Source organism: Castor canadensis, chromosome 19, assembly GCF_047511655.1.
Source record: "Castor canadensis chromosome 19, mCasCan1.hap1v2, whole genome shotgun sequence".
Taxonomy (NCBI): Eukaryota; Metazoa; Chordata; class Mammalia; order Rodentia; family Castoridae; genus Castor; species Castor canadensis.
Genome location: NC_133404.1, coordinates 29,837,256 through 29,864,469, shown reverse-complemented (window position 1 = coordinate 29,864,469; position 27,214 = coordinate 29,837,256). Strand labels below are relative to the sequence as shown.

The window sequence follows — 27,214 nt, the reverse complement described above, 5'->3', positions numbered from 1 at the left end:
CACCTGACAGGCTGAGGCAGGATTGCAAGCTCAAGGCTAGGTTGGGCTACATAGTGAGTTCAAGGTTAGCCTGAGCTACATAGAAAACCCTGCCTCACAAAACCAAGGGCTGAAGATGCAGCTTGATGGTAGAGCACTTGCCCAGCATGTGCCAGGCCCTGGGTTTGATCCTTTGCACTGTAATGAGTGAATGAATTAATGAACAGATAAATAAATAAAATGAAAAAATGGCTAATTTTTTTTTTGGTTGCACTAGAATTAAACTCAGGGCTTTCTACTTGCTTATCAAGTGCTCTACCATTTGAGCCATGATCTTAGCACTTTTTGCTTTAGTTTGTTTTTAGATGGGGTCTTGAGCTTTTGCACAAGGCAGCCTCAGAAAGCAATCCTACCTCTACCTTCCAAGTAGCGAGGATTACAGGCATACCACCATACCCGACCCAAAATTTCACTGTTGTTGAACTCATTATCTTTGATAATGCCATAAAAGAATGAAACAGTTTACGCTTTCCTCAATGACATAAAAAGCCTGTATGAAACTAATCTTCTTAGTGAGACCAGCTTAAAATCTGGCTAAAAGACAAAAATGAGTATCTGATCAAAGGCATCAGAGAGCAACCAAAGCATCTAGAACCTGTGGAATAAAGACCCCAAAGAAAACAAAAGTGCATTAAAGTGAGTCCTTTATTTAACAAGTACTAAAGACCCTAAGCAGAATGAATTTAAAGAAAACCATACCTATACATGTCATAAAATCTGCATTGCCAATTTATAAGCAGTATGGAGTCCAGAAACTAATAGAAGCAGAAGTTAAGCAGGAGTTTTGGCTAGAAAGCAGGCCAACCAAGGAAAAGGAGTCATGGTAAACACTGTGATCTTTTATTTAAAACCACTGAAGAGGGCTGGTAGAGGGGCTCAAGTGGTAGAGCACCAGCTTTGCAAGTGTGAAGCCCTTAGTTCAAACCCCAGTCTCACCAAAAAACAAACAAACAACAACAAAAAAACAAACCACTGGAGAGAAACAGTCCAGAATATGGGTAAGTTGGAAAGACATCTACCCTACAAAACTGTGATCCACACTGAATTAGCCCACAGATTAAAAGTGACCCATCTCTACTCTAATTCCTAACAGAAGTGAGAGTCAGCCCTCTCAGAGGGAAGATTACATCATTTTGACCATTCATACTTTTCATATACAATGTCTATCACTCAATATAAAGTGATAAAGCAGAAGGAGAGAACAACAAGAAAGAAAACAGAACAAGAGTAATTGAAATATTACATGTATCAGACCTGAATTTTAAAAGAACTTTTAAAAATATATTAAAATGGAAATTTTTTGTAGAGAACTGCAATTCACAAAAAGAATTAAATGAAAATTTGGGAAATGGAAAATACAATATGTGAAATTAAGGAGCTGCGTTGAGTACCAGGTTAGATACTGTTAGAAAGAGCACTCATGAATGGGAGTACATTAAGGTAGAAAATATCCAGAACTGCAAAATACCTAAGGTTTTACCCTACTTACAAGCTAACAGGTTGTTTTGCCACAGGTTTCATGGATGAGGGTATACGATGGGAGATTCCTGGGTCAGAGAGAGAGGATAGTTTATGACTCACAGCAACAGCAACAGTCAGAGTACCTGTATTTTAAGCCAGTTTTCTCAGCCCCAGTTCCCACTGGGCTAAACAGAAAGGATCAGATGACAACTGTACTTATAGGGAGCTGTGTTACATGAGAAGAACCCTGACCCAGGGAAAATGAATCTTTCATTCTGGTCAGTAGCATGCCTACCCTTTTCTCCTGAAGGAGACATTTTCTCTAACTTCTGAAGCTGTTAGCTATACAAACATCCTTATAAAGATACTCTAAGACAAAAGGCAGTCAGCACCTCAATTCACATGACATGCAAAACTTCTCAGGAAACCTGTAGAGAACTATCTCCCAACAGACTGAAGTATAGAGGGAAAGAAGATAGAAAATGTTCCTCAAAGCAAAAGAGTTGGATAAGGCCTAGTGTAAAGGACTAGTATTATTAGCATACTTGTAACTGAAATTCCAGAAGAGTGGAGAGAAAGAAACAAAAGCAATGGCTAAAGTTATGGAAACAGCCAAGATGCCCCACCACTGACGAATGGATTAAGAAAATGTGGTATCTATACACAATGGAATTCTATGCAGCCGTGAAGAAGAACGAAATGTTATCATTCACTGATAAATGGATGGAATTGGAGAACATCATTCTGAGTGAGGTTAGCCTGGCTCAAAAAACCAAAAATCGTATGTTCTCCCTCATATGTGGACATTAGATCAAGGGCAAACACAACAAGGGGATTGGACTATGAGCACATGATAAAAGCGAGAGCACACAAGGGAGGGGTGAGGATAGGTAAGACACCTAAAAAACTAGCTAGCATTTGTTGCCCTTAACGCAGAGAAGCTAAAGCAGATACCTTAAAGCAACTGAGGCCAATAGGAAAAGGGGAACAGGTACTAGAGAAAAGGTTAGATCAAAAAGAATTAACCTAGAAGGTAACACCCACGTACAGGAAATCAATGTGAGTCAATGCCCTGTATAGCTATCCTTATCTCAACCAGCAAAAACCCTTGTTCCTTCCTATTATTGCCTATACTATCTCTACAACAAAATTAGAAATAAGGGCAAAATAGTTTCTGCTGGGTATTGAGGAGGGGGGAGAGGGAGGGGACGGAGTGGGTGGTAAGGGAGGGGGTGGGGGCAGGGGGGAGAAATGAACCAAGCCTTGCATGCACATATGAATAATAAAAGAAAAATGAAAAAAAAAAAGCAATGGCTAACATGTTTCTAAAACTGACTAAAGACATCAAGCCATAGATTCCAGATATACTATGGACTAAGCAAGATAAATTCAAAGAAAACTATATGCATAGTTTATACATATACACATATCATATATGCATTTATATATTGTAACAAAACTTCAGAAAGATAAGATAAAATATTAAAACCACTGAGAAAAGGAAAAAAGAGATGGCTGATTCTGGAATGGCCTTTTCAAGTGCTGAAGGAAGGTAACTGTTAGCTAAGAATTCTATACCCAGCAAAAATGTCCTTTAAAATACAAAGGCAATATAATAGCATTTTCAGCCAAACAAAATTTGGCAGTCCTGCCATTAAAAAAGTACCAAAGGAATTTCTTTAAACAGGAGATAATAATCCCAGATGAAAGAACAGAAATGCAGGAAGTGATGTGTTCATCACTTAGTAAACTTTACTAATTTACAAAGCAATAACAGTAATGACTTGTAGGGCTTTAAATATTTGAAGGAGGTAGATATATGGAATATTCTAAAGACCTTTCAAGTCTGGAAGAGTTCAAAGCCCAGAGTTCAAACCTCAACACTACTAAAACCCAGTACCACCACCAGGGCCTGAAAAAAAAGAAAGAGCACTCATTTTTATTAGACTCTAATTAGTCAAGAATGCATATGCTAATCTCTAGATAATTAGTGAAAGATCATATTCTGCTCAAAAGTCAATAAGGGAAGCAATAGAATAGTGATTTTTAAAAAAAGAACTTAACCATTGAAAAGCAAGAAGGGAGTACAAAAGGAAATGCATCAGGCAGTACCAATAAAAGCAAAGGGTAAGATGATAGATTTAAACCCCAATATGTAACTATATTAATTGTAAACAAACTAAAAGAATGAGACATGTGATAAGTCAATAAGGATAAGGAAACCCACACAGAGAAAGAGCCAAAGATGACATGGTAGTGAACAAGGAGTAAGAACAGGACTAAGACCCAGTCAAGGGACAATTTAAGAGACCTGGGTATTGAAGTAAGGGAGAAACAGTATCAGAAAGGACTTACCTGCCTGGGATAGCCATTCCAAACTTCCCAGAGGTCATATGCCCACGGTTTCTGGAAAAAAAAAAAGCCAAGAGAAAAGAAATAAATTTGTAAGAGTCAAAAGGTGCTAACAGTAGAAAACCTAAGCTCTCCCTGATGTTGTTCATTGTTGGACCAAGAAACACAGGAAGATTCACTTTTGCATCTTCTTGTTGCTTCTGTTGTACATATTTCTCCATTCGTGGGCATTTATTCATGTTTCTACGTACACTCATGTGAAATTCACTACTTCTAGTGAGTATGGACTCAGCAAATAATATGGTCTCACTGAAAGAATTGTTTTGGTCAAGTAAATCTACTAACAAAATTATTTGTGACCAATTGATTATTGTATGTGTACCAATGAAAGTATTATCTTGAGACAAGTATAGCAATAAAATATTTATAAGAAATCTTTTTTTTGAGGTGCTACAGATCCAACCTTATACATGCTAGGCAAGTGTTCTACCAGTGAACTATATCCCCAGCTAGAGAAAAATCTTGAATCTTGAGAGAAATCTCTAAAGCTGCTTAACTTATTGAAACTACTATATCTAAAGGATATAGGCAAGAATTTTAAAAATCAAAGACAAATGCCAAAATATCAAAAGGACAACTTACATCATAAAGAAATGCCACTCCAGCAATAGTGATCATTAAATAAAACGCAAACCGCCAGCTGCCAAGAGAAAGGATCATCTTTACTCCTTTGTGAAAATAAATGACATCTGAGAAAAAACGACTTGGATGACAGGTTTTGGAAGGCGCACTCTCTGGAGTCAGACAAATCTAAGTTTATATCCTTGCTCTGCCATTATCGGTTGACTAAAACCTTAGATAAATTAGTTCACCTCAGCGGTCCTAACTTCCTTATCTGTGTAATGGGAATAATAAAACTTACTTCAAAAAGAATTGAAGAAAATTTGCCAAAGTATTGATCGTAGTTCTTGTACAAAGAAAGGAGGAGCAAATGGTAGCTATTTATGATGACTAAACCAGTTCCAGATACATAATAAATGATGATTTGATATTAGGATTATCATCAATAAGATAAGTAGGAATCTAACAAGCCCCAAAACTTATTTTATCCCCACTTAATCCACTTCTATGTGGCTTTTCTCCTAAAAAAAAGAGTTTGAAAGAAAACTTTGTTTCTCACGCATGGAGGATTTTTAAGAGACTTAAAAGGCAAAGCCAGTTGGTGGTGCGTGCCTGTAATCCCAGCACTCAGGAGGCTGAAACAGGAGTATTGCAAGTACAAGGCCAGCCTGGGCTACATAGGGAGACTCTTGTCTCAAAAATCAAAACAAAACCCAGAATAACAACAAAAATCACCAATTGCAATATATGAATCTTATTTAGATCCTGATTCTAGCAAACAAACTATAAAGAAATTTGTTAAGGAAATCTGAACACTAAATATTTGCTATAATCAAATAAAACTAGAGCCCAGGATCTCAGGCAACTTGATTTGGTCACTCTCTGTCAGATGAGTGGCACCTGGAAGGTCACACCTGTTGCTCCAAAGACAACCCCCCGCATCAAGGTGACAGGAACAAACCCCACTTGAAGGCTCTATCCTCCACCTAGTTAGTATTTATTTTCAGCACCAGTTTGATTTAGTTTTTTATCCTTAGTCTATTGCACTGTTATGACTAGTTGGCCATTATTAGATTTTCACATGAAAAAAAGCTTTGTTACAGAAATTAGCACACTATTTTTAAAAATCTGGACAGAAGGCATTTTGGTGACTGAACATACGGTCTGGTGTTAACTATAAATGTACAAATTCTTTCTTGCTGTCTGGCCAGACACACTGCATTCATTTTATATTGCTGGCAATATCAAAGGTTTCTTTGTGAAAACTCTTAATTTCTATCAAGGTATCATGGATTTTTAAAATTAGTATTTCATTACAAATGTCTCAACATTAGTTCACTAATTTTTGCAAGGATCATTATTGATCAAACAAATAAATTTAATAGCCATTTGGGGAAAAAACTACTTTAGATACGATATGGGCGCTGTAATTACATTTAAAATAGAGTATTTATCTTTCAGAGAGATACACTAACATACTCACATATGAAAACAGTGTGTGATATTTCTTCAAAAATAATCAGGAGGGGGAGAGAAGAGGGTAAAATTATTTTTCAAAATTATGGCTATTTTGTCTGATTACTGAAGTGACAACAGTAAAATGAAAACAGTATAAGGCTCACAGTGTTTTCCTCAACCCTCTGGTAGACAGATAAATGAAGACTCAGACTCATGAGGTCAGCCATCTATCTCCCCAGTTCATGCAGCTAAGCTAGACTATAGTCTTTCTTCATGACTTGCCTTTTTGTTTTGGTTTTTGTCTGTTTTTTTATTCTGCTTTGTTTTGGTTTTCTTTTTTGTTTTCTTGAGAGAGAGGGTGTCTTAGGTAGCCCAGGTTGGCCTCAAGCTCTCAATCCTCCTGCCTCTGCCTCCTGAGTGCTACAATTACAGGAGTGTGCCACTGACCCAGCTCAGGGTTTATTTTGATAGGAGGAAAAAAAGGGGATTTAATACCCACAAACTTGAACCATATAAACACTCAAAAGGCATTTTACCAAATGAGGGTTGGAATCTGTCATATTTATGTTTGGCCCAGAGAGCACTTTCTTGGTTCTGTGGGTTATCTTGTAAGGATAAGAAGCACAAAAGATAGCAGATGATAAGGCTAGCCAGTCCACAATCAGCTCATACTCTAGGTGGTACATATCACTTTGTTTCTCAGACATTTATTGACATCTGGACACTGTTGAGCATACAGTATCACATTTTAGCATACATTTTAACAAGATTGTGAAGGTGATGATATAATTAGCACTTTCTTAGAGACTTTTGCTAGATTCTCACACCCTAAAGAGAGGATAAGACAAATACTAAAGGAATGTGTCCTGCAGAGAGATCACATTACTTACCCAAGGTTTTACAGCGATAACTAGACATAAGAGTCTAGACTGGGCCAGTCCTAGATTGATCATGATACACTAGGGGTTCTCAAAGTATGCACCAGGGGCCCTTGAGGTCAGAATATTTGCATAGTAACACTACAATATTTGCCCCTTTCCCCTCATTCTCTCACAAGCACACAGTGGAGATTTTCAGAGGTCACATGACACATGACACTGCTCTGAATGAAACTGCACTAATGAAGGTGCCCACATAGTCTCTTTTTTAGAATTTTTTTTTTTCTTTTTGCAGTACTGGGCTTGAATTCAGGCCTTCACCTTGAGCTACTCCACCAGTCCTTTTTTGTGTTGGGTTTTATCAAGCTGGGGTCTTGCGAACTATTTGCCCAGGCTGGCTTCAAACCATGATCCTCCTGATCTCTGCCTCTTGAGTAGTTAGGATTACAGGTGTTAGCCACCAGCGCTTAGCTAGAAATGTTTGTTTTTAATGTCAATCGCACTAAATATCAATAGCTGTACGTCAAAGTCCTCTAGATTTTCAAGAGTTTTTAAGAGAACAAGGGGTCTTCAAACCAAGAAGTTAGAGAACTACTGCATTTGACTGCTGTACTTGTCAATGCTATTTTACTTGCTCCAAATGAATCTAAAATAGAAAACTTTTTACTTTTTTCCAGAAAAGGCTGAGATAAGCTAATTGTGGAAGAAGGAAATGCTGGGGAAAAAAATATCAGAAGTAGAGTCATTATGCAAAGATGGGAATAGTGGGAGATGTCTGAAGGGTAAAACCAGGGAAGAACTGGGTGGTGAACTTGGGCCATTGGTGGAGAAGCTAGAGGCACCAGAGATGGACTCCAAAGTGGGAGATGCTGAATGGATCAGGCAGTGTGCTACATGTCAGGTAAGGGCCCAGCAAGCGCAGAATGACAGTCCATCAGTCCACCCAGCCAAGGAGAGCCCTCCTTCCCGCACTGGAAGTTCTGCTCATATACTTTGGGAACTTGGGAGTTATTTTTTATTGTAAAATGGAAATGCTTACTTTTGAAAGAAAGATGTCCAGCTAATATGGAATTTGATGTTTGATCCACCATGGACTGAAACCTTCAATGCTATGGAACAGGCAGAGGGGTCATCACTAAATAAAGTAATGAAGGGAACAACACCCTGCACTTGGGTGCTCAGAGCTGATCCACGTGGATATTCTGGAGGACTTTCTGCCTTTGGAGAGTAATTGGTAAGAAGCTGTGTTGAGGAAGAAGTTTCCTGAGGTTTTTAAAAGGCCTAGAGGTAAGTGCCTTGCATTCTGATTTCTGTGGGACCTCCCACGGCTAAATAAAGCAGTCTCGATACAATTAAACAGCTTGGCATTTTGCTTTCTTCTGTTTTCTAGTCCACAACAACTTTTAAATTATGTAACTTAGAAGAAATTTGTGACACTGCTAAAGAATAAGCTTAATCCTATCTTGGACCCAACTGCTATTTTCCTGACTGTATTATGTAATTTCCTGCTTTGCACCTTTGCTTTACTTGAAAATGCTGCACCTCAAATCCCTGCTTTTCTCATGGAAACCGTGCTCACTCTTCAATGCCTCCTCTCCTCTGAAAGCCTTTCTCTAACTCTCCAGCCATGCTCACCCCATCTCCTCAGAAGTCCTACAAGCACAGCTAAACATGTCTGTCCCTGCTGGAGTACAGGCCTATGTCATTTGTGTAGAAAATAATAGGTATTATGACTTCAGGGGTGACAGTGTGGTCTCTCTAGTCAGCTCTTTAAGAATAGCTTTGGGAATTTACTTCCCTCTTGAAATGCAGAACTCCAGAGGAGACATTCAACATGATCCTCTGCATTGCCTGACTGACTGGCATGGGTAACTGGAAATTCCCTGGAGCCTGAACTCTGTGGCCAACCTTCAGTGGATTCACTGACACAGCCTGAATCTCAAATGTTACTCCCTGTGGGGGCTGCTTTGTTTGCTTACGGGGAGGTAGAAGGTAGTCAGAACAGGATGATGCAACATAAATAGTATCAAAATAAGAGGCAGAGAATTTGGGTGCAACAGCTCCTCAGCCAGGTGACCTTGCACCAATTCCTTAAACTAGACAGATGCGCAGTTCCTCATTCTTAATCACAGTGAACCCCACCTTTCCCGACTGCCTCACCTTGTTGGTGAGAGTATCATACACATTTACACCGTGTAAGACAATTTATAAGAAACGATACGTATAAGAAATTGCCAGAGAATTTTACTGGAATATGATTCTACTCAGAGACAGACAATTAGTCCCTACCTGGAAACTTTATGGTAACAATCATTCCCTAGCAAGAATGAATAGTGTCAGCAGGGGAAAAAAGGAGGATGTGATGTGAGACCAGCTGCACTATGTACAGTTTGGTGTGATGATCGATACCCTGTGCCAAGCTAACATCAGTGGCAACTCAGTATTAACCAATCATTCAAGAGCTAAAAATCAGAGGGAAGTTGGTTAGAAAATAAGCAAGGTCACAGACATAAGTCACTGCAGGAAAACCAGTAGAAGCCTGTGATTTGAATGAGTGCTTGTCTTGAGACCCTCTGAGGAACTGCTCTGTTCCTGTCACAGTGGGATTACAGTCCTCTCCTCAGGAGGGATGCAGAGAAGGGAAAGAAGTCAGTAAACTTTAGGCACGGGGCTCAGTCTTTCTGAGACCCCTCTCGACAGGGGCTTTTCTTCTCTTTTCCTCTCTGCAAAAAAACCAAAAAAAAAACCAAACAAACAAAAAAAAAAACTTGAGTTACAGGCTCTATTTATTTGAGCCCTATTTTGGGCAGTCATTCATTTCACCACCCAGACAAAAATAGCTGCTGAAGTCACCAGGCAACCTGAGGTTCTTAAGAAATGAGCAGAAAGAAGGAATGCACTGATGCAAAGATGTGGTGTTAGGTACAACCCAAATAATGCACATTCCTCTGGATGTACAGAAGGGGAAACAAAGTAACAGCAATGACCTGATTTCTGCCACCAAGAGAGTGGCCCAAAGCACAATATCTATAGGATGAAAAAGAAAAAGAGAAGGACTCAACTGAAACCAAAACCAAATCCAATGCAGCCTTGCAGCTCTGGTATAATTGTGCTGGATACCCTAGCCCATCCTGACTCTCTTGTGTGCCACTGGGAAGCAAGAGGAGGGGGCTGCATGACCCACAAGCATGACAGATGCTCAGGAGCCCCATCTGACAGATGGGGTACTCCTGTTAGTGCTCTGAGAGGAGCCCACTGGGATGTTCTCTGCTCTCAGATGTTCTCTGCTCTTTCAGTCATAGTGTCTGTGGACAGGTGGAATAGCCTTGTAGCTTAAGACTACCTGCAGCCCTAGGAAAGAGAAATTCTAGGTGAAGACATGTCAACAGCTTATTTGGACTTTGGGCTGAGTACATCGTATCTCAGTAGGCATTAGCTCATCTTAGAGAGCATGGGTCTGACCCAATCCCTACAGCAGGGAATGGAAGCAAAGAGGTGAAACAGTGGTGTGCTGGATCACCTGCTCCAAAGTGACAGCTGGCTTAGAACAACTTGTCTCTCCACATTTAGTCTGCTCTCTGAAATGACCCCTCTGCTCCAGATGAAACTGCAGCACTGCAAAAGCTCTGACCACCCTTCTTACCAGGCCTCCTGGAATTTCTTCGTTCTGCAAGGTCGCTCTTGATTCCGCCGACCCCTAAACCATCTCTCAACCTGGCGCTCGGTCAAGTTACACTTCTTTGCCAGTCCATAGATATCAATCTGAAAAAAAGATGAGTAATAAAGAGCAGAGTGAGACAGGTGGCGAGACTGGGTTACGAGAGCTCGTGTGAAAGGATGAGAGAGTCTGTGCGGGATCTTGAGCCAGGGAATCTATCTATCTATGTCTTCCTTTCATTTCTTTCTCTATTTATTTATCTGTTCATGCATTCATTCTGAGGTCTAATCTCAGGGCCCTGACTTTCCTAGGCAAGTGCTCTACCACTTGAACCACACCCCCATCCTTTTCTTTTTTTGGTAGGGATGGCGGGGAGGGGGCTTTAGTTATTTTTCAGATAAGGTCTCACATTCTTACCTGGGGCTGACCCAGAACCATGATCCCTCTACCTATGTCTCCTACATAGCTGGGATTACAGACATGAACTGATGAGACTGCCTGTTTATAGAGATAGGTTCTTACTAACTTTTTCCCTGGGCTGGCCTTGAACTATGATCCTCCTGCTCTCTACCTCCCAAGTAGCTGGAATTACAGGAGTGAGCCAACATACTCATCTGGGGATTTATCTTTGCTTATGGAATCATATGCACACACACACACACACACACACACATACACACACACACACACACACGCATAAGTGCTAACGGGGAAAAAAAACAGAGAGAATGTTAGTATCACAATTTACTGAGTTACTGAGAGACTCCATAAGTTGGTAGCAACCCACATGTTCAAGTTGCCTAGGTGAGCTCATTCATTCCACTAAAATTTACTTAGGGCCTCCTAGGTGACATGTAGAGTAGTAGGGTTCAAATGTCAATCAAATTCAAACTCTTAATTTTTCCAACAGGGACACTAAAGCCCTAAGACTTTTTGTAACTTGTCCAAGACCTGAAATTAATATTAAAGTGCTGATAAGAATTAGGCTAGGGAGGGGAAGATAAAGAAAATGGTGGTGGGAGTGAATCTAACTAAGATATATTGTAAGCACTTTGTAAATCACAATGTACCTCCAGTACAAGTATAATATGATTTTTAAAAAAAGAACCTAGGCTAGCATGCTGTTATTTCATGTGGGCACCAGAAGGTCATTCAAGAAAAACTCCAGCAGGTGTTGGCCATCCACTTTCACATTCAATCTGATGTAGAGTTGATTCCAAACTAATCTGAAAATAATTCTGATCATTAAAATAGTGACTGAACAACATAATAGCAATGATTGCTTCTCCTCTGGGAGGAAGTTGTACGCTATGATTTAAAGTAGGAAACACCACAGAAGATGGATTAGCTCAAAGGTTACAAATTCCAAGGTTTTCTAGGGCCAAATAAGAAACATATATGACCAAGTCCCTCTCATGGTGGGATTTTTAACAAAGGCATGTTTTGTATATTAAATCTATTATAACACTTTCCACTTCCACAAAAATACGTGCTCTGTATTTTTTTGAAGTTACATTGATCTTTCATTCTCTACTGTGAGTATAAGAAATGTCTCAATTTCCTTTTAATTCTATTATGAAAAAATAAAATTGTATAAAGCAGACCCTCAGTTGGCTGAGGAAACAAAAAAGCACTTGCCCTTTCCAAAAGTGCCCTCTGTGACCATGCACTGTCTGATGTTTCCATAGAGAAAGTACAGTTTTAGGACTCTGATGTAAGAACACAAAGTTTAAAAAATATTGATGAGTCCCTCAAAGTAAATTTAAACCAACTGCTGGTGAGCACTCTGAGGGCCAAGCAAAGTTTGCTACAGGCTGGGTAGCTAAACACCAACAGTTGGTGACCAGTCAGACAGGTTCTACTCTATCATTCATGGTTCAGGAATCATCCAGGGGCACAGAAAAACATCAGAAGCCACCATGCTAAAGATAGGCAGAGGACTAATTGCAGCTTTGACATCCCTATTAAACTGCTAGTCTATTACTTAATCTGAAGAGAGGAAAAGAAAAACAAAACAGAAAGAGGACATAGCTATTATCCTGTTTCCCAATAAAGCACTCCCTATAAACCTACTCTCTTATAGCAGAAGGTTTCAGCTGTTGTTTTTGTTTTGTTTTATTGTTTTGAGGAGACTGAATTGGCAATTGATTGGTGCCAACTTCTTCCAGGCACTAATGCTAGATAATGGAGACCTAAATGAACCAGACTTACATGGCCCTCCTCTTTACAGGGTAAAAATCTGATAAGGATGCCAGAAATCAGAACACAGAATTGTAATAATGAGATAGGATGAGTGGCAAGATGAGAGATCAGGGTACCACAGGATGTAACTCCATGTAGGCAGCTACTGGAAGTTGTACTTTAGCTGTCCCCTGAAAGTGCCCAGAGAAGAAGAAAGAAAGAAGAAGAAGGCCTGTGTCCTGCGAGGGACTGGCATGTGTGGTCATCTAGAGATGAGAACAGGTAAGCAGGAAAGGCTTGAGTACTGGCTGGGGAGAAACAGAAGAGAAGAGAAAGGATGTAGCTAGGGTCACTTCAGCGAGGGCCTTCTCTGGAATGTATTTGTTGGGTTACAGGCTGTTTGCATTTTAAGACTTCTCTCTTAGTATGTAAAGAATGAATGAGGAGGATAGAGATCAAGTTCATGCTGCTCCTCTGTCCTGGGCCCTTGCTCTCTACAGCAAGGGCCTCACACTCCAGGGTGAACAAGATTGGAGGTTGATTGCTCCAATGCAGAAAGCACCACGTGCACACTCCCTCAAAGAAAGGAAAGAATGAGGCAAGTATTGAGACCACAAAAGGTGGTGGGAAGGCAGGAAGCTGAAAACATAAGACCCAGTCCTGCTGTCTCCTAGCTGCAGAGACTTTGAGCACTGTGCTCTGCCCTGTAGAAAACAGTAATGACAGCATTTGCTACCTGCCTCACAGGAGTGACTGGAGGACCAAAGGACACCCACATGCAATGTACACAGTTGAGTGCTGTGTCAGTGCTGAAGTCTTTTATAGCCAAACACAAAATGGAGACCACAGACTGAAAATTAGTTAAGAAAAAAGTACTCCTTTATTTCCAAAACAATTTGAAAATATTTCTGTTTGTTTCCTGTTTTGGAATATAGATGAATCTAGCTGAAAGTCAGTCTTTGCAATTCTGGCTTCATGCACCACACTGTTATTGGGAAAGAAACCTTGCCAATGTATATCTTTAGAAGTATTTTCTATAATACTGAAACAAGCACTTACTGAACATCTACAATGCACAGAAAACTGTACAACATGTGATGGTAGTAAAAATGAGCACAGTTAAAACAAGTGATGTTCCCTTGGGATAATTTGAGTTGAAAAGACATGTTTTAAGAGTTCCAGAAAAAGTCAGTGTATGATAGACACAAAATTAATGACACAGACCACAGCTAGTAATAGCTGATCCCTGATGAGCACCTGCTATGTGCCAAGCACTATTCAGAACACTTACATGTGTTCAGTCTTCAAATGAATCCTAAGAGACAGGCATTGTGCTCAGTTACAGAGGAGGAGACTGAAGCACAGATGAGAAAACCTACCCATCTCTGCACACAAAGTCTACAACAGACATGGACTCTGGGCCCACAAGTGTGCCTGCACACTTGTGGTTTAGCTTCTCTCTACACTTTGGGCTGGGAAGTGTGGGAAAAGCCTCCCCGGTGAGCCTGCAGAAGAGGTCGTGTGGCCCAAAGGAAGAGAAAAGAATGTGGCCAAGAGGCCTAGCTTCTTCACTGTGGGAGAATCAGCCGGTCTCTTTGCCTCTCACAGGTCTCACCTATAAAACAAGCTGACTTGATGAAACTTTTGCTCTAAAAGTGTTTGGACCCGTGGACTCAACCGAGCCAACTGGAATGCTTTGTTGACCACAGAACTGGCTTCAGGTCAGTCTCCAGGGCTACATCTTCTTCTTTATTATGTCTTTTCTGGCGGTGCTGGAGTTTGAATTCAGGACCTTGTGCTTGCTATGAAGGCCTCTACCACTTTTGCCACATTCCAAGTCCTTTCTGCTTTAGTTATTTTGGTGATAGGGTCTTGCATTTATGTCTGGGTCAGCCTGAGCCTTGATCCTATTTACACTTCTTGTATTGCTGGGAATGACAGGCCAGCACCACTACACACAGCTTTTTACTGGATGAGATGGGGGGTCTCTCAAACTTTTTGCCCAGGGTTGGCCTCAAACTGTGATCCTCCTGATCTCCACCTTCTGTTTAAGAAGTTGTTCCCTATACCTATCTGTTCCAGTGTATTTCCTACTGCTTCTTGGAGTTGTTTCAAAGTTTCAGACCTTACATTAAGGTCTTTGATCCACTATGAGTTGATTTTGGTACAGGGTGAAAAATAGGGATCAAGTTTCAGTCTTCTACATCAGGGTATCGAGTTTTCCAAGCAGCATTTGTTGAAAAGGCTGTCTTTTCTCCATCATGTGTTTTGGGATCCTTTGTCGAAGATCGGTCGGCTATAGATGTGTGGATTTATGTATGGATCTTCTATTCTGATCCATTGGTCTTCATGTCTGTTTTTGTGCCAATATCATGCTGTTTTTATTATTATGGCTATGTAGTAATTTCTGCCTTCTGAGTAGCTACAATTACAGGCACGAGGCACCCCTGGCTCTTGTTTGTTTTCTTGTTAGTGTAAATTAATTATACATAAGGGTTTCATGCATATAATGTACTTTGATCAAATTCATTGGCCAAATTAATATGCTAAAGTATTGTGAGATTCATTTGAATTCAACTGGTTTCAGTAATCTGAAATTCAATTCAGTCATGAACTTTGCCTTCTTGTGTTATACTTTATCTTCTTAAGTTCTGCAACTTGTAAGTGAAGGTGGCATTTCATTTGTTATCTTGATCCACTGTACAATTACTGCCTCAATTTTGTGAGCTAAAAGTAATATAAATTAGGAGTCTTGTTTGGAGAAGTACTGAGGTTTGAACTCAAGGGACACACATTTTAAAGCAGGAATCTTAATTATTTCCCTTTATCCTCTTACCTTAGTAAATGAAGCTTCCTAACACTCAGGGGGCAATGTTACACATTTTTTCTTACTTGATGTAACCATCCAAATTATGTGCATGTTAAGTTAGAGTGCACTGTCAACTGAGTTAGAATAATTACTGCAAATACGGCTCCAACCTTTGAAACACATTTTAACATGCTATTGGCAGATCAAGAAGTCCCTGGGGCAGAGCAGATGAGAACTGTACTCAGAGCAGAAGGGAGTGTGGCTGGGTTCAGCGTTTGATTCGGGCACTTGAGCTGCGTGACAGCTTATTTCCCCTGGCTGGACCTAGCTCGGTCAGCTCAGGCATGAAAATCACTTATTCGCTAAGTCCCTTTCATTTTTCTCAGCTTTCCTTTAACTGTTATGTGACCCCTTTCTTTCCATAGCAGGGAAACTGGCAACGCTCAAGTTTTCTAGATTATTTTCAATATCCCGTAAAAGTGAGCTGTAGCTAATAAGACAGTGCTGCCCTTCACACCTTACACAAGGGTTACTATTGTCAGTTATTCCAAAACAGAAACATGAACGATCCTAAAGACTCGTTGAAAGAGCCCTGATTTTTCATAGACACACCTAACTGACTTCATTTTGAAGAATGTAAGATGATGTTTAGACCTTACTAGCTCCGAATGGAACCCAAACATCTAGGTGAATGACAATGGTCATTCAGAACACATGAAATAAAAAATATGTGAAGATGAGTTGTCAGACTATCCCTGTTTTAGAGAAACTAAGGACAGAACAAGTCAGAGCCAGCCCTATTAGTCATGAACAGTGTGTGTCTATGCCTCCTGCTATGCGGTTACACCTCGACACACCTTCACATGCAGGAGACCACCAGAACAATGAAAGCAACAGTTGTAACAGATGCAACCAAATTCAGCAAATAACGCTGAGGACTCTCAGAAAAATCTACCTATCCTAAAATAGTGTTAGCAAACACTTCCTGATTTCTGAAATGACTGGTGATAGCTGTCTCTATTCATCACAGAGCCACTTTGGAAATTTTGTTTTGTTTGATATTTTAATTATGAAAGTATAATGTAACTGGAGTGATCACTAGACCTGTATCAGTATTACATTCAAAACTTTCGTGGTGATGTATAACAATTCAGTGCACTGCAGCATTCAAGAAAGACACTTCATGGGCTGGGGGCTTGACTGAAGTGGTAGAACTGCTGCTTAGCAAGTGAGGCCCTGAATTCAAACCCCAGTACCACCAAAAAGAAAAAAAAAATGAAAGAAAGACACATTATATGTGAAAAGAACTGTGACACTCTTGAAAATTCCACCTCTGGACCAAAATCCAGGTCACAGCATATTTCTGAGTATGCTGAGGCCGTGGGCAAAGTAAGAGTGGTACTCACAAAAGTGACATTATAGACACTTTCATAGTGTGATGTATTTTGATGGTGCCACAATTATCAAAAATCAGATATGAGCTTCTCTATTCTAACATGTAACTTTCTTCATCAGAATACTTTGTATATATTACCATTAAAAATTAAATTGTGATCTTTACAACCAAATCATGGCACTAATGGCATGATTTAACGTTATAGTTGAAAACAATCGTTCAACTATTAGTGTTTAATGTCTATTATATTTATTTATAATTTTACATTTGCTTGGGATCTATCTAGTCTATGAACAGAGCAAAGTAATAAATCCAAATAAAGCCAGGTTTGGTGGTACATGTCTGTAATCCCAGGTGAGGAGAAAGCAGAGGCAGAAGGATGAGACCCTGTCTGAAAAACAGAAAAAATTAAAAGCTAAAAGATTGGGGGATGTGACTCAAAAGGAAGTGGTTGAGTAGTTGCCACACAAGCACAATGTTTCAGGTTTAATCCCTGGGACTGAAAAAAAGGAAAGGAATCCAAGTGAATCAAAACTTTTGGTTGGCTGGAAGAGATTTCTTGCAGTCAAGTGAAACCACAGATGACTGAACCATGAAGAGAGGAGATCTCTAAGTCCAGAAGCAAAGAACTTGTACTTACATGTGACGGTTGCTTTGTGGAGTGCTTGAAAAAGCTCTCTAAGATGGTGTTGGGCACAATTTTTCGAGTTGTCTTCTGAATGCCAAATGTTTTTGCTAGAGGTGAGGCAACAAACCTACAAAAAATACAAAAAGCAAGTAAGTTCAAAATCTGAGAACACATCTACAATGACACCAGAAAGCTTGAGCTGAAACTTTAGGTGCCCAGTGGGAGACCAATCATTTGCTCTGCTGTGCTAGTTGGGATGATGACTGTCCTCACAGGTCCATATACTAAAGGCTGGTTCCCAGGGTGTCACTACTGGGAGATGTGGTGGACCTTTAAGTGGGGCCTACAGAAGGAATGGACAATGTTGGGGTCTGTTCTGACCAGGGCCTAGTCAGGAAGCACTCTGCAGATGTACAGACATGGTTGCCTCAAGGAAACGTGGAGTAGGTGGCTCTTAGGAAAAATGCATGTGGCTCATCCATGTGGCAGCTTTGCACAGGGAGGTAACAGCTCTGAACTGGAACTGAACTGCCTTCCCACACATTGACCAAAGCAGTGATGAGATGGCTGGTCCAAGCTGAATGAGTGGTGGGTAGAGGAAAAGGACTGTTTCCTGCCCAGTGTTCCCTTTGTCCTTGGGCCACTCGAGATGAACAGTAGGTAACCACTGTTTTCAAGGAACCAGCTCAACTTCACTGGCTTCCTTTGGAGCTTGTTTAAGCCCTTGCTGTGAGTGCTTTTTGGTCTGAAAAGTTGGCTTGTCTCATCATGCCACCAGCGAGGACACCCTCTCTGTAATTATGAATTGTTCTTGTTTTACATGGAGTTAAGGAGAATGTCATTGATTGCTAGAGTTTGTCAGTGTTGGAAAGTTTCCATTGTGAGGTTCTTGAACTTTTTGCTTCATAATGTTAATTCATGCTAGATGCCCTTTCCACAAGAAAGGTTGGTAGTTGAGACGTTACAAATATTTTACTGTTTATAATAAAAATCATCTCGACAAAAGAAGTCCTGGGTGTTAATTTTAATATTTTGCACAAGATCTGTATACCATGGTATGTTAACATCTACGATTTCACTAACTGTTGCTGCTATTTTCCATTAAGGTTTCTGGAGCCTGGAGAGCTACGTGTTCTTGTTGTTTACTTATGTTCTTATTTCCCTGAAGCAAGAGACTGTATGGCCTTCTGTGCAAAGACTTCAGACCAATACTTTACATTACACTTGGTTGTCTCTTGGATATATAACTTCTGAGTGCAAATCATTGAACTCTTTAACAAAGTATTGTAGAGAATAAATCATAATGGGTAAAAAAAAAATTAAAAGAAGTGGGGCCTACTGAGAAGCCTTTAGGTCTGGAAAGTGTGTCCTTAAAGGGGAGTGTGGGATCCTGGACACTTCACCTTTTCTTCTGCTTCCCAGCTCACGAGGTAAGCAGTTTTCTCTTCCATGTGTTCCTGCCATGGTGTGCCACCCTCACCAGGGGCCAAAAGCACTGGGCCATTCAACTGTGGAGGGGAATCTCCAGAACCATGAGGCAAGACAAACTTTTTCCTTTATAAATTGATTGCCCCAGATATTTTGCTACAGCAATGGAAAGCAACTAATGTACATTGTCACTGGAGCTATCTATAGCCAACATCTGCCTACCAAAAGTTCAAGAACAATGTTCAGATCTTATACACAAGAGGTAATTTCAAAATATAAAATAAATCACACAGTTCTAAAATTTATGTTAATTCAAATATATTTATATATAGAATCTAGAAATTAGGATAAGCTATCCTATTTAGAATTTCATTTTTATTTTTTAAGACTACCAAGGATGAACATATTGCACAAAAAAAGTGGGTGCTGGTGTAGCTCTGTGGTAGAGTCTTGCCTGGCATACACAAAGTCCTAAGTTCAATCCCCAGCACCCGAAGAAAAAAAGAAAAATATTTGGTGAGATTATCTTAAAGAAATTACTATATTTCTGTTTAAAGTCCTAACACATGAAACATAGCAACTTTTTGTGTGAATATCTAGGAATGCAATTGATGCGTGGTGTGGAAAGTGTACATTCAACTTTATAATAACTGAGCGAACGGCTTTCCCCACTGGCTACGCAGTTTGCGTTCCTCTCCAGAAGGGTCAGACTTCCAGCTCCTCCAAGTCCCTCAGCACTCAGTCCTCTCACCCTCAACCGTCCATTGTGGTGTGCAGCAGCTTTTCTTAACTTTCTACTACAACCTTTATTATTTGCTAACTTCTGTGTGCTTTAAGTTTAGTTTGATCTTATTTTTCTAGTTTCTTAAGGTAAAAGTTTAGATTATTGATTTGAGATCTTTCTTTGTTTTTAAATGTAGGAGTTTACAGCTACAAATTTCCCTCTGAGAACTGTTAATGATGCATCCCATAAATTCTGGTATGGTATTTTCTTTTTCACTCATTTCAAAGTATTTTCTAATTTACCTTGGGATTTCCTGCTATTTAATTTTCATTTATTGTCAATTTCTCAATTTCCTACTGGTAATGAGTTTTAATTTCATCTCATTGTGGTCAGAGGATCTACTTTGCATGATTTTAATCCTTTTAAGTTTATTGGTGCTTGTTAAAACAAGTCTGTTAACATATGGCCTATTACAGAGAATGCTATTTGTGTTCATGAGAATATCTCCTTTGCCAAGTATGGTGGTGCATGTCTGTAATCCCGGCTATGTGGGAGGTAGAGACATGAGGATCATGAGCTCAAAACCAGCAAAGGCCTTTCTCTCGGAGACCCTATCTCAGAAACAAAACAAAAACCAAGGGGCTGGGGGCATAGCTCAAATTGTACAGTGGTTGCTTAGCAAGCATGAGGCCCTGTGTTTGAGCCCCAGCACTGCAGACAAACTGTTGCTAGGTACATATGTTTATAATTACTGTATCTTCTCGACAGATTTACTCTTCTGTCATTACAAAATTCTCTTTGTCTCTAGTAACAATTTAAAAATCTCTTATGGTCTACATTTGGTATTAGTAAAGCCAGTCCAGATCTGTTTTGGTTATCGTTTGAATGGATTATCACTTCCATCCTTATACTTTCAATGTATTCGTATCTGTGAACCTTAAGTGTGCCTCTTGTAGACAGCATATAGTTGTGTTTACAAGAATAGATATATTAATATCTATTCTTCCTAGCCATGTTTCTTGATTAGTGCTTAATTGGTTTACATTTAAGATAATTACCAAGAATGTAGGCAGGATTTGTGTCTGCCATTTTGCTACTTATTTTCTATATGTAAGCCTTCTTTCTCTGCTATTCTATTACTATCTTCTGTGTGTTGAAAGGATATTTTTAGAGCACCATTTCAATTCCCTCATCATTTTATTTTTACTATTTAAAAATTTTAGAACACTTCCATCACCTCAATATAATCCCTCATGCATATTTACTGTTAATTGGTGTCTTCCTCAAATGTGCTTATCAGCAACCACTAATTTCTTTTCTGTCTTTTTTTTTTCATTTTTCTTTTATTATTCATATGTGCATACAAGGCTTGGGTCATTTCTCCCCCCTGCCCCCACCCCCTCCCTTACCACCCACTCCGCCCCCTCCCTCTCCCCCCTACCCCCTCAATACCCAGCAGAAACTATTTTGCCCTTATTTCTAATTTTGTTGTAGAGAGAGTATAAGCAATAATAGGAAGGAACAAGGGTTTTTGCTGGTTGAGATAAGGATAGCTATACAGGGCATTGACTCACATTGATTTACTGTGCGTGAGTGTTACCTTCTAGGTTAATTCTTTTTGATTTAACCTTTTCTCTAGTACCTGTTCCCCTTTTCCTATTGGCCTCAGTTGCTTTAAGGTATCTGCTTTAGTTTCTCTGCGTTAAGGGAAACAAATGCTAGCTAGTTTTTTAGGTGTCTTACCTATCCTCACCCCTCCCTTGTGTGCTCTCGCTTTTATCATGTGCTCATAGTCCAATCCCCTTGTTGTGTTTGCCCTTGATCTAATGTCCACATATGAGGGAGAACATACGATTTTTGGTGTTTTGAGCCAGGCTAACCTCACTCAGAATGATGTTCTCCAATTCCATCCATTTACCAGCGAATGATAACATTTCGTTCTTCTTCATGGCTGCATAAAATTCCATTGTGTATAGATACCACATTTTCTTAATCCACTCATCAGTGCTGGGGCATCTTGGCTGTTTCCATAACTTGGCTATTGTGAATAGTGCCGCAATAAACATGGATGTGCAGGTGCCTCTGGAGTAACAGTCTTTTGGGTATATCCCCAAGAGTGGTATTGCTGGATCAAATGGTAGATCGATGTCCAGCTTTTTAAGTAGCCTCCAAATTTTTTTCCAGAGTGGTTGTACTAGTCTACATTCCCACCAATAGTGTAAGAGGGTTCCTTTTTCCCCCGCATCCTCGCCAACACCTGTTGTTGGTGGTGTTGCTGATGATGGCTATTCTAACAGGGGTGAGGTGGAATCTTAGCGTGGTTTTAATTTGCATTTCCCTTTATTGCTAGAGATGGTGAGCATTTTTTCATGTGTTTTCTGGCCATTTGAATTTCTTCTTTTGAGAAAGTTCTGTTTAGTTCACGTGCCCATTTCTTTATTGGTTCATTAGTTTTGGGAGAATTTAGTTTTTTAAGTTCCCTGTATATTCTGGTTATCAGTCCTTTGTCTGATGTATAGTTGGCAAATATTTTCTCCCACTCTGTGGGTGTTCTCTTTCTTTTCTGTCTTTATAGCTTTTCCTTTCTTGGATATTTAATATAAGTGGAATCATAAAATATATAATCACTTTTGTCAGGCTTCATTCACTGAGCACAATGTTCTGACGTGCTTCCATGTCATAGCACATACTTGTAGTTTACTCCCTCTTCTGGTGAATAATAGCCTATCACTTAAGCTCATGAGTTCAAGACCAGTCTGGACAACAAAAAGACACCCATCTCAAAAAAAATGAATAAACAAATAGAAACAATGATGTGTTCCTATTCTTTCAGTTCAAACAAAGGCTATAACTTTTGCCAGGTCTAGTCTATTTCGTAGTTACTTAGAAGAGTTTCTGTATTTAATTAAGTTCTAGAAATTTACATTATGAGTGACTGTTTAGCCCTTTAATTCACTTTTATATCCAAGGGAGTTGAATAAAAAATTTCATAAGATAATGTGGTAAAATGCATAAGCCAGTCCAAATTCCAGATGGAGTAAGTTCCTTTGGAAAAGGCCCATGTATTTCAGAGACACATCTTTAAAAAGCTAATTATGCACCAGATGAACACAGAGCAATGTGGATAGGTCATAAAACAGTGATTTTTTTCATGAAGAAAGAGAATTAGGTAGATCTTAGTGGCATACCATTTATGTCAACTAATAATGCATATACATAAAGCACATAGTTTCCTGGATCACATGAATAAAGAGGCATCAAACACATTAGAACACAGAAGAGAGAGGAGCAGGAGTAGGCAATGGTACTCAAAGGTAATTAGTGAAAAATAAGGAGGAAGAGACACACCGAAAAACCTCTTATGCAGACCAACAACACTGTGCTACTAGGTCTGTGATTTGAGGAATATGGCTCATTAATTACCCTGGCATAAAAGGTTCAATCCCTCCACCACAAACAAACACTAAGGTATCCTTAAAATTAACGAAATCTCAAAAAATATATTAACAGGGATTTGGATAAATACTAAAATTGGTTCTTTTAGCCAACCTACTAGTTGAAACTTTCTATTGGAGAAAACACCCATTATTTTTACTTAGCAAAATAACATAAAAATAAATGGTTTCACATGATATGTCCTTAATCAAACTCACTGGATGCTATCTCATTAGAAATGAAAAAAATTAGCAAAAATTAGAAAGCAAACAGAATTGAGTGAAAGATTTATGTGGTAAGGAAAAAAAAACAATCTCAAAGCCAAATAGAGCATAAATTCCTTTCTAGAGGACAAAAGAGTGATAAGGACATGGGTAAGTCCTTGCCTTTGGGTAAGTACACATATCTATAGCACACTTCATGATATGAAGGACAAATGTATATCAAAATCATTAATTTAAACAAGAAAGGGAAATGCAGTCCTCTTTGTTAACTTCAAGGACAGAAGCAGCATTTGTAACAGAACAGAGCACATGTATACACTTGCTCTAATTCAGTTCCTTGCTCTAATTCAGTTCTATCTTTCCTCTCCAAATAAATCTAAGATATCAATCACCTTACCTAATGTAAATGTTCATAAATATGAATAGATACTCAATTAAAATGTGGTTTTTTTTCCTTTTTCTTTTATTATTCATATGTGCATACAAGGCTTGGTTCATTTCTCCCCCCTGCCCCCACCCCCTCCCTTACCACCCACTCCACCCCCTCCCGCTCCCCCCCCTCAATACCCAGCAAAACTATTTTGCCCTTATTTCTAATTTTGTTGTAGAGAGAGTATAAGCAATAATAGGAAGGAACAAGGGTTTTTGCTGGTTGAGATAAGGATAGCTATACAGGGCATTGACTCACATTGATTTCCTGTGCGTGGGTGTTACCTTCTAGGTTAATTCTTCTTGATCTAACCTTTTCTCTAGTTCCTGGTCCCCTTTTCCTATTGGCTTCAGTTGCTTTAAGGTATCTGCTTTAGTTTCTCTGCGTTAAGGGCAACAAATGCTAGCTAGTTTTTTAGGTGTCTTAAAAAAGAGAAAAGAAGCACAATCAATATTCTGTAACTGAACTGAAGAGAAAAGGAAAATGAGAAATCTTAGCACTAGAAGGAACTTTGGACACTAATTTGCCTGAACTTTCATTTTCACATGGAATAGAAAAAAGTCAGAGAAGAAGACAAAAGACTGGTAAACTCCTGCTCCCATGTAAACAGTTCAAAATTAGGTTAATTCCAAGGGACAGAATCCCTTAGGTCTGCTACATTACAGAACTAAGCCTTCAGATAGCCCCATTCAGACTCCAAACAACCCTTCTTTGTGTAGCAGCCCCATCCCTTATGTGGAAACCAAAAGCATAGTAGTACCAAATCTCCCCACTTGTTTTCAATATTCTTTATAGAATAAAAGGAATGCAGGTATTAAGTATGTTCTCCTAAGAAGATGCAATAGCTTACTGGCATAAGAGAGACTCAAGGTCCCTAAGAAGAAAGTGTGTCTATAAGCAGAGAAAGCTCCACCTACAAGAACAGAATATCTGGAGTAGTGCAAGTCTCAGATCACAAGTAAGTGTAATGCACTAGCCAGGCACTGGTGACTCACGCCTGTAATCCTAGCTACTCAGGAGGCAAAGATCAGGAGGATCACAGTTTGAAGCCAACTGGGCAAACAATTCGAGAGACCCTATCTCGAAAAACCCCCTCACAAAAAAAGAGCTGGTGGAGTGGCTCAAGGTGTAGGTCCTGAGTTCAAACCCCAGAACCAAAAAAAAAAATAAATAGAAGTAATGCACCAATCTTGAGACGATTTCCATTTTTACAATTGGTAACAGCTAATAATTTTTTAACTCCTGTAAATTGCTGGAGATGGGTTACTCTTCTTCTATTGTTCTTTTAAAGAATGAAGGACACTTTGTCTCTTCATGACTTTATGGTACTGAGTGGAAATGGCAGAAGTGGGAAATCTATTCCTTACACAATTAAGTAAAAGAAAAAAGTGCTCTTGTGATTTTTTTACCACTTCCAGCTCTGTCTTTGACTTCTGGGGTCATAATTTAATCTGAGATAATCTGTTTATTCCACAAGTGTTGGACTTTAAGTTGCTTAGATCACCTTTAAGTCACACTTCAAACAGATAAAAGAAAAGACAAAAAAACAAACTAGTTAGAAAGTGCTAGTAATAATATATAAATAAATAATCAAAACATAAGTTACACACCAAAAATTGCAAGTAAAGGAAATCCTAAATACAAAACAAATGTTAATCACTTTCATATTTCTCCTCTTCTGTTTCTAATAAGAAAACAAAAGAAAGTCTGTCTCTCCACTGTAACTTTTCAGGGAAGGGACATTATTTCCTGATCTTAAGTGCTTTGTGTCTAGGACTAAAGGACAAAGAGGAGCCAGCTAAATCACATCTCTCAGTCACTTTGTAGAATGAGAAGGTGTACCATTAAGAACACTCTAAGAAAGAAAGACGCATTCTTGTGATAAATATAGCATGGGATATGCTAAAACACAGTGTCACACTCATATGAACTTTGAAGATAGCTCAGAAATTTGCACATTTGCAATCATCTCTCTGAGCTATGTCTTCTTTATTCTCAAAAGATTCATTTACTTTCTTCCACAATCAGGAGTGTTTTACTGTGAACGTCCAAGAAGTACTGATGTAATAGAAAAAGCAAACACTAAAACCAACAACCCTGAACTCCTGTAATATGGGAGTTCAAGTCCTGCATCTATTCATTTTGACCGACCAGGTCACTAACCTCTCATTTTCTTACCAGCAGACTGAGATAATACCATTTATGATTTTATATATTGCTTAAATTGTAAATTCCTATTAGCCGCAAGGTATAAGTAACATTTTAATACAAATGGCTTAATATTTCAGAAATGATATAGAAGTTCTGGAAAAATATAAACTTAATCTTTGAAAAGTATGACCTCCCATGATAAATTTTCCTTTTTTCTCTTGCACTAAAAGAGAAGGGAAAATAGTGGAACAACATACAGATTTCTGGAGTATCATGGAATGGAAAAAGCTGAGGGTTAGTTATTGGTTGCTAAAGTTACAAGTATATTAAAAAGAAAATATTGATTATACTTAATCCTTTGAGAAGAGACAAGGATGGTCCTAAGAATTAAAAAAGAATTGGGTTTCTTCCTAATTGCTGACATTACAAGTTGGTCTTCCACAGCTGTGCTCCTGTGGCAATCAAAAGAAAACTTGGCTTACTGTCCTCGCTGAACTGAAGAAAATGGAGCTGCCTTCCAAAAGGTAGGAAATCTGATTTGCTTTCTTATTGCATGATTCAACTCTTATACATGTTAAGACATGAATAAAATCAGAAGATTCTATTAGAATATATCAATTGTACAAAAAAGTACATTGTATGCACATATGAATAAAAGAAAAAAAAAGTAGAAAATCTTGAATGGGGTAAGTAATGGACCTAGATGCTGAATTCAAAGATCACCAAATACAATGAAAGAAAAGCAAGTATTTCAGGATAGTTAAGAGTACTTTATTATTTTTGAAGTGCAGTGGCAAACTCTACTTCATTTATACATTGTTTAACAAATCTAAGTATGTGAGTAAAAAGTAGAATTAGCTTTTAAAAAGGAAGCACATTTACAAATGTGTTCAGCCACAACCTAGTGGGATCCAGGAGCTTTCTCTTCCCCCCATAGCAACAGTACATGGTTGGCTCAGACAAAATTATTATTTGTTCAAAAGCCTTCTGGCAAGCCCATGCAACAGAGCTGGTCAAACAAACTCTCCAGATAAGGACCCTGAAAGCAGTTATGAACATACGATCTGTTATTACAGTTAGTCTTGGATAACATGATCTTTATCGGAGTTTGTCTTAAGTTTTTCCAGCTCTCACCATTCAAATATTCTTTTTTGCTCCAAATAAATTAATGTGCTAATAACAGTTTTTTTGAAACATAGACAACACCAGAGACTATAGATGAACATTTATCTCCTGTTATGGAAACCCTAGCACAATTTTAATAAAAAGTTGGAAGAAATACCTATTTAAATTAAATCAAGAAAAGGAAGTTTACTGTTTTCTGAGGAAGCAAACTGACAT

General features: G+C 39.0%; 1 protein-coding gene across 2 annotated transcripts in view; it reads right to left on the bottom strand.

The window, feature by feature from the left end:
- The window catches only part of Cers3 (ceramide synthase 3), a 104,494-nt gene that overhangs the window by 45,074 nt on the left and 32,206 nt on the right, over nt 1-27,214 (bottom strand). For both annotated transcript variants that reach the window (XM_074062101.1, XM_074062103.1), the window contains exons 3-6: nt 17,494-17,608; nt 10,453-10,571; nt 4,495-4,552; nt 3,856-3,906 (exon numbers count right to left, since the gene is read on the bottom strand). In XM_074062101.1, coding sequence (XP_073918202.1) covers nt 3,856-3,906; nt 4,495-4,552; nt 10,453-10,571; nt 17,494-17,608 — 343 coding nt within the window. The remainder of the gene's footprint in view (nt 1-3,855; nt 3,907-4,494; nt 4,553-10,452; nt 10,572-17,493; nt 17,609-27,214) is intronic.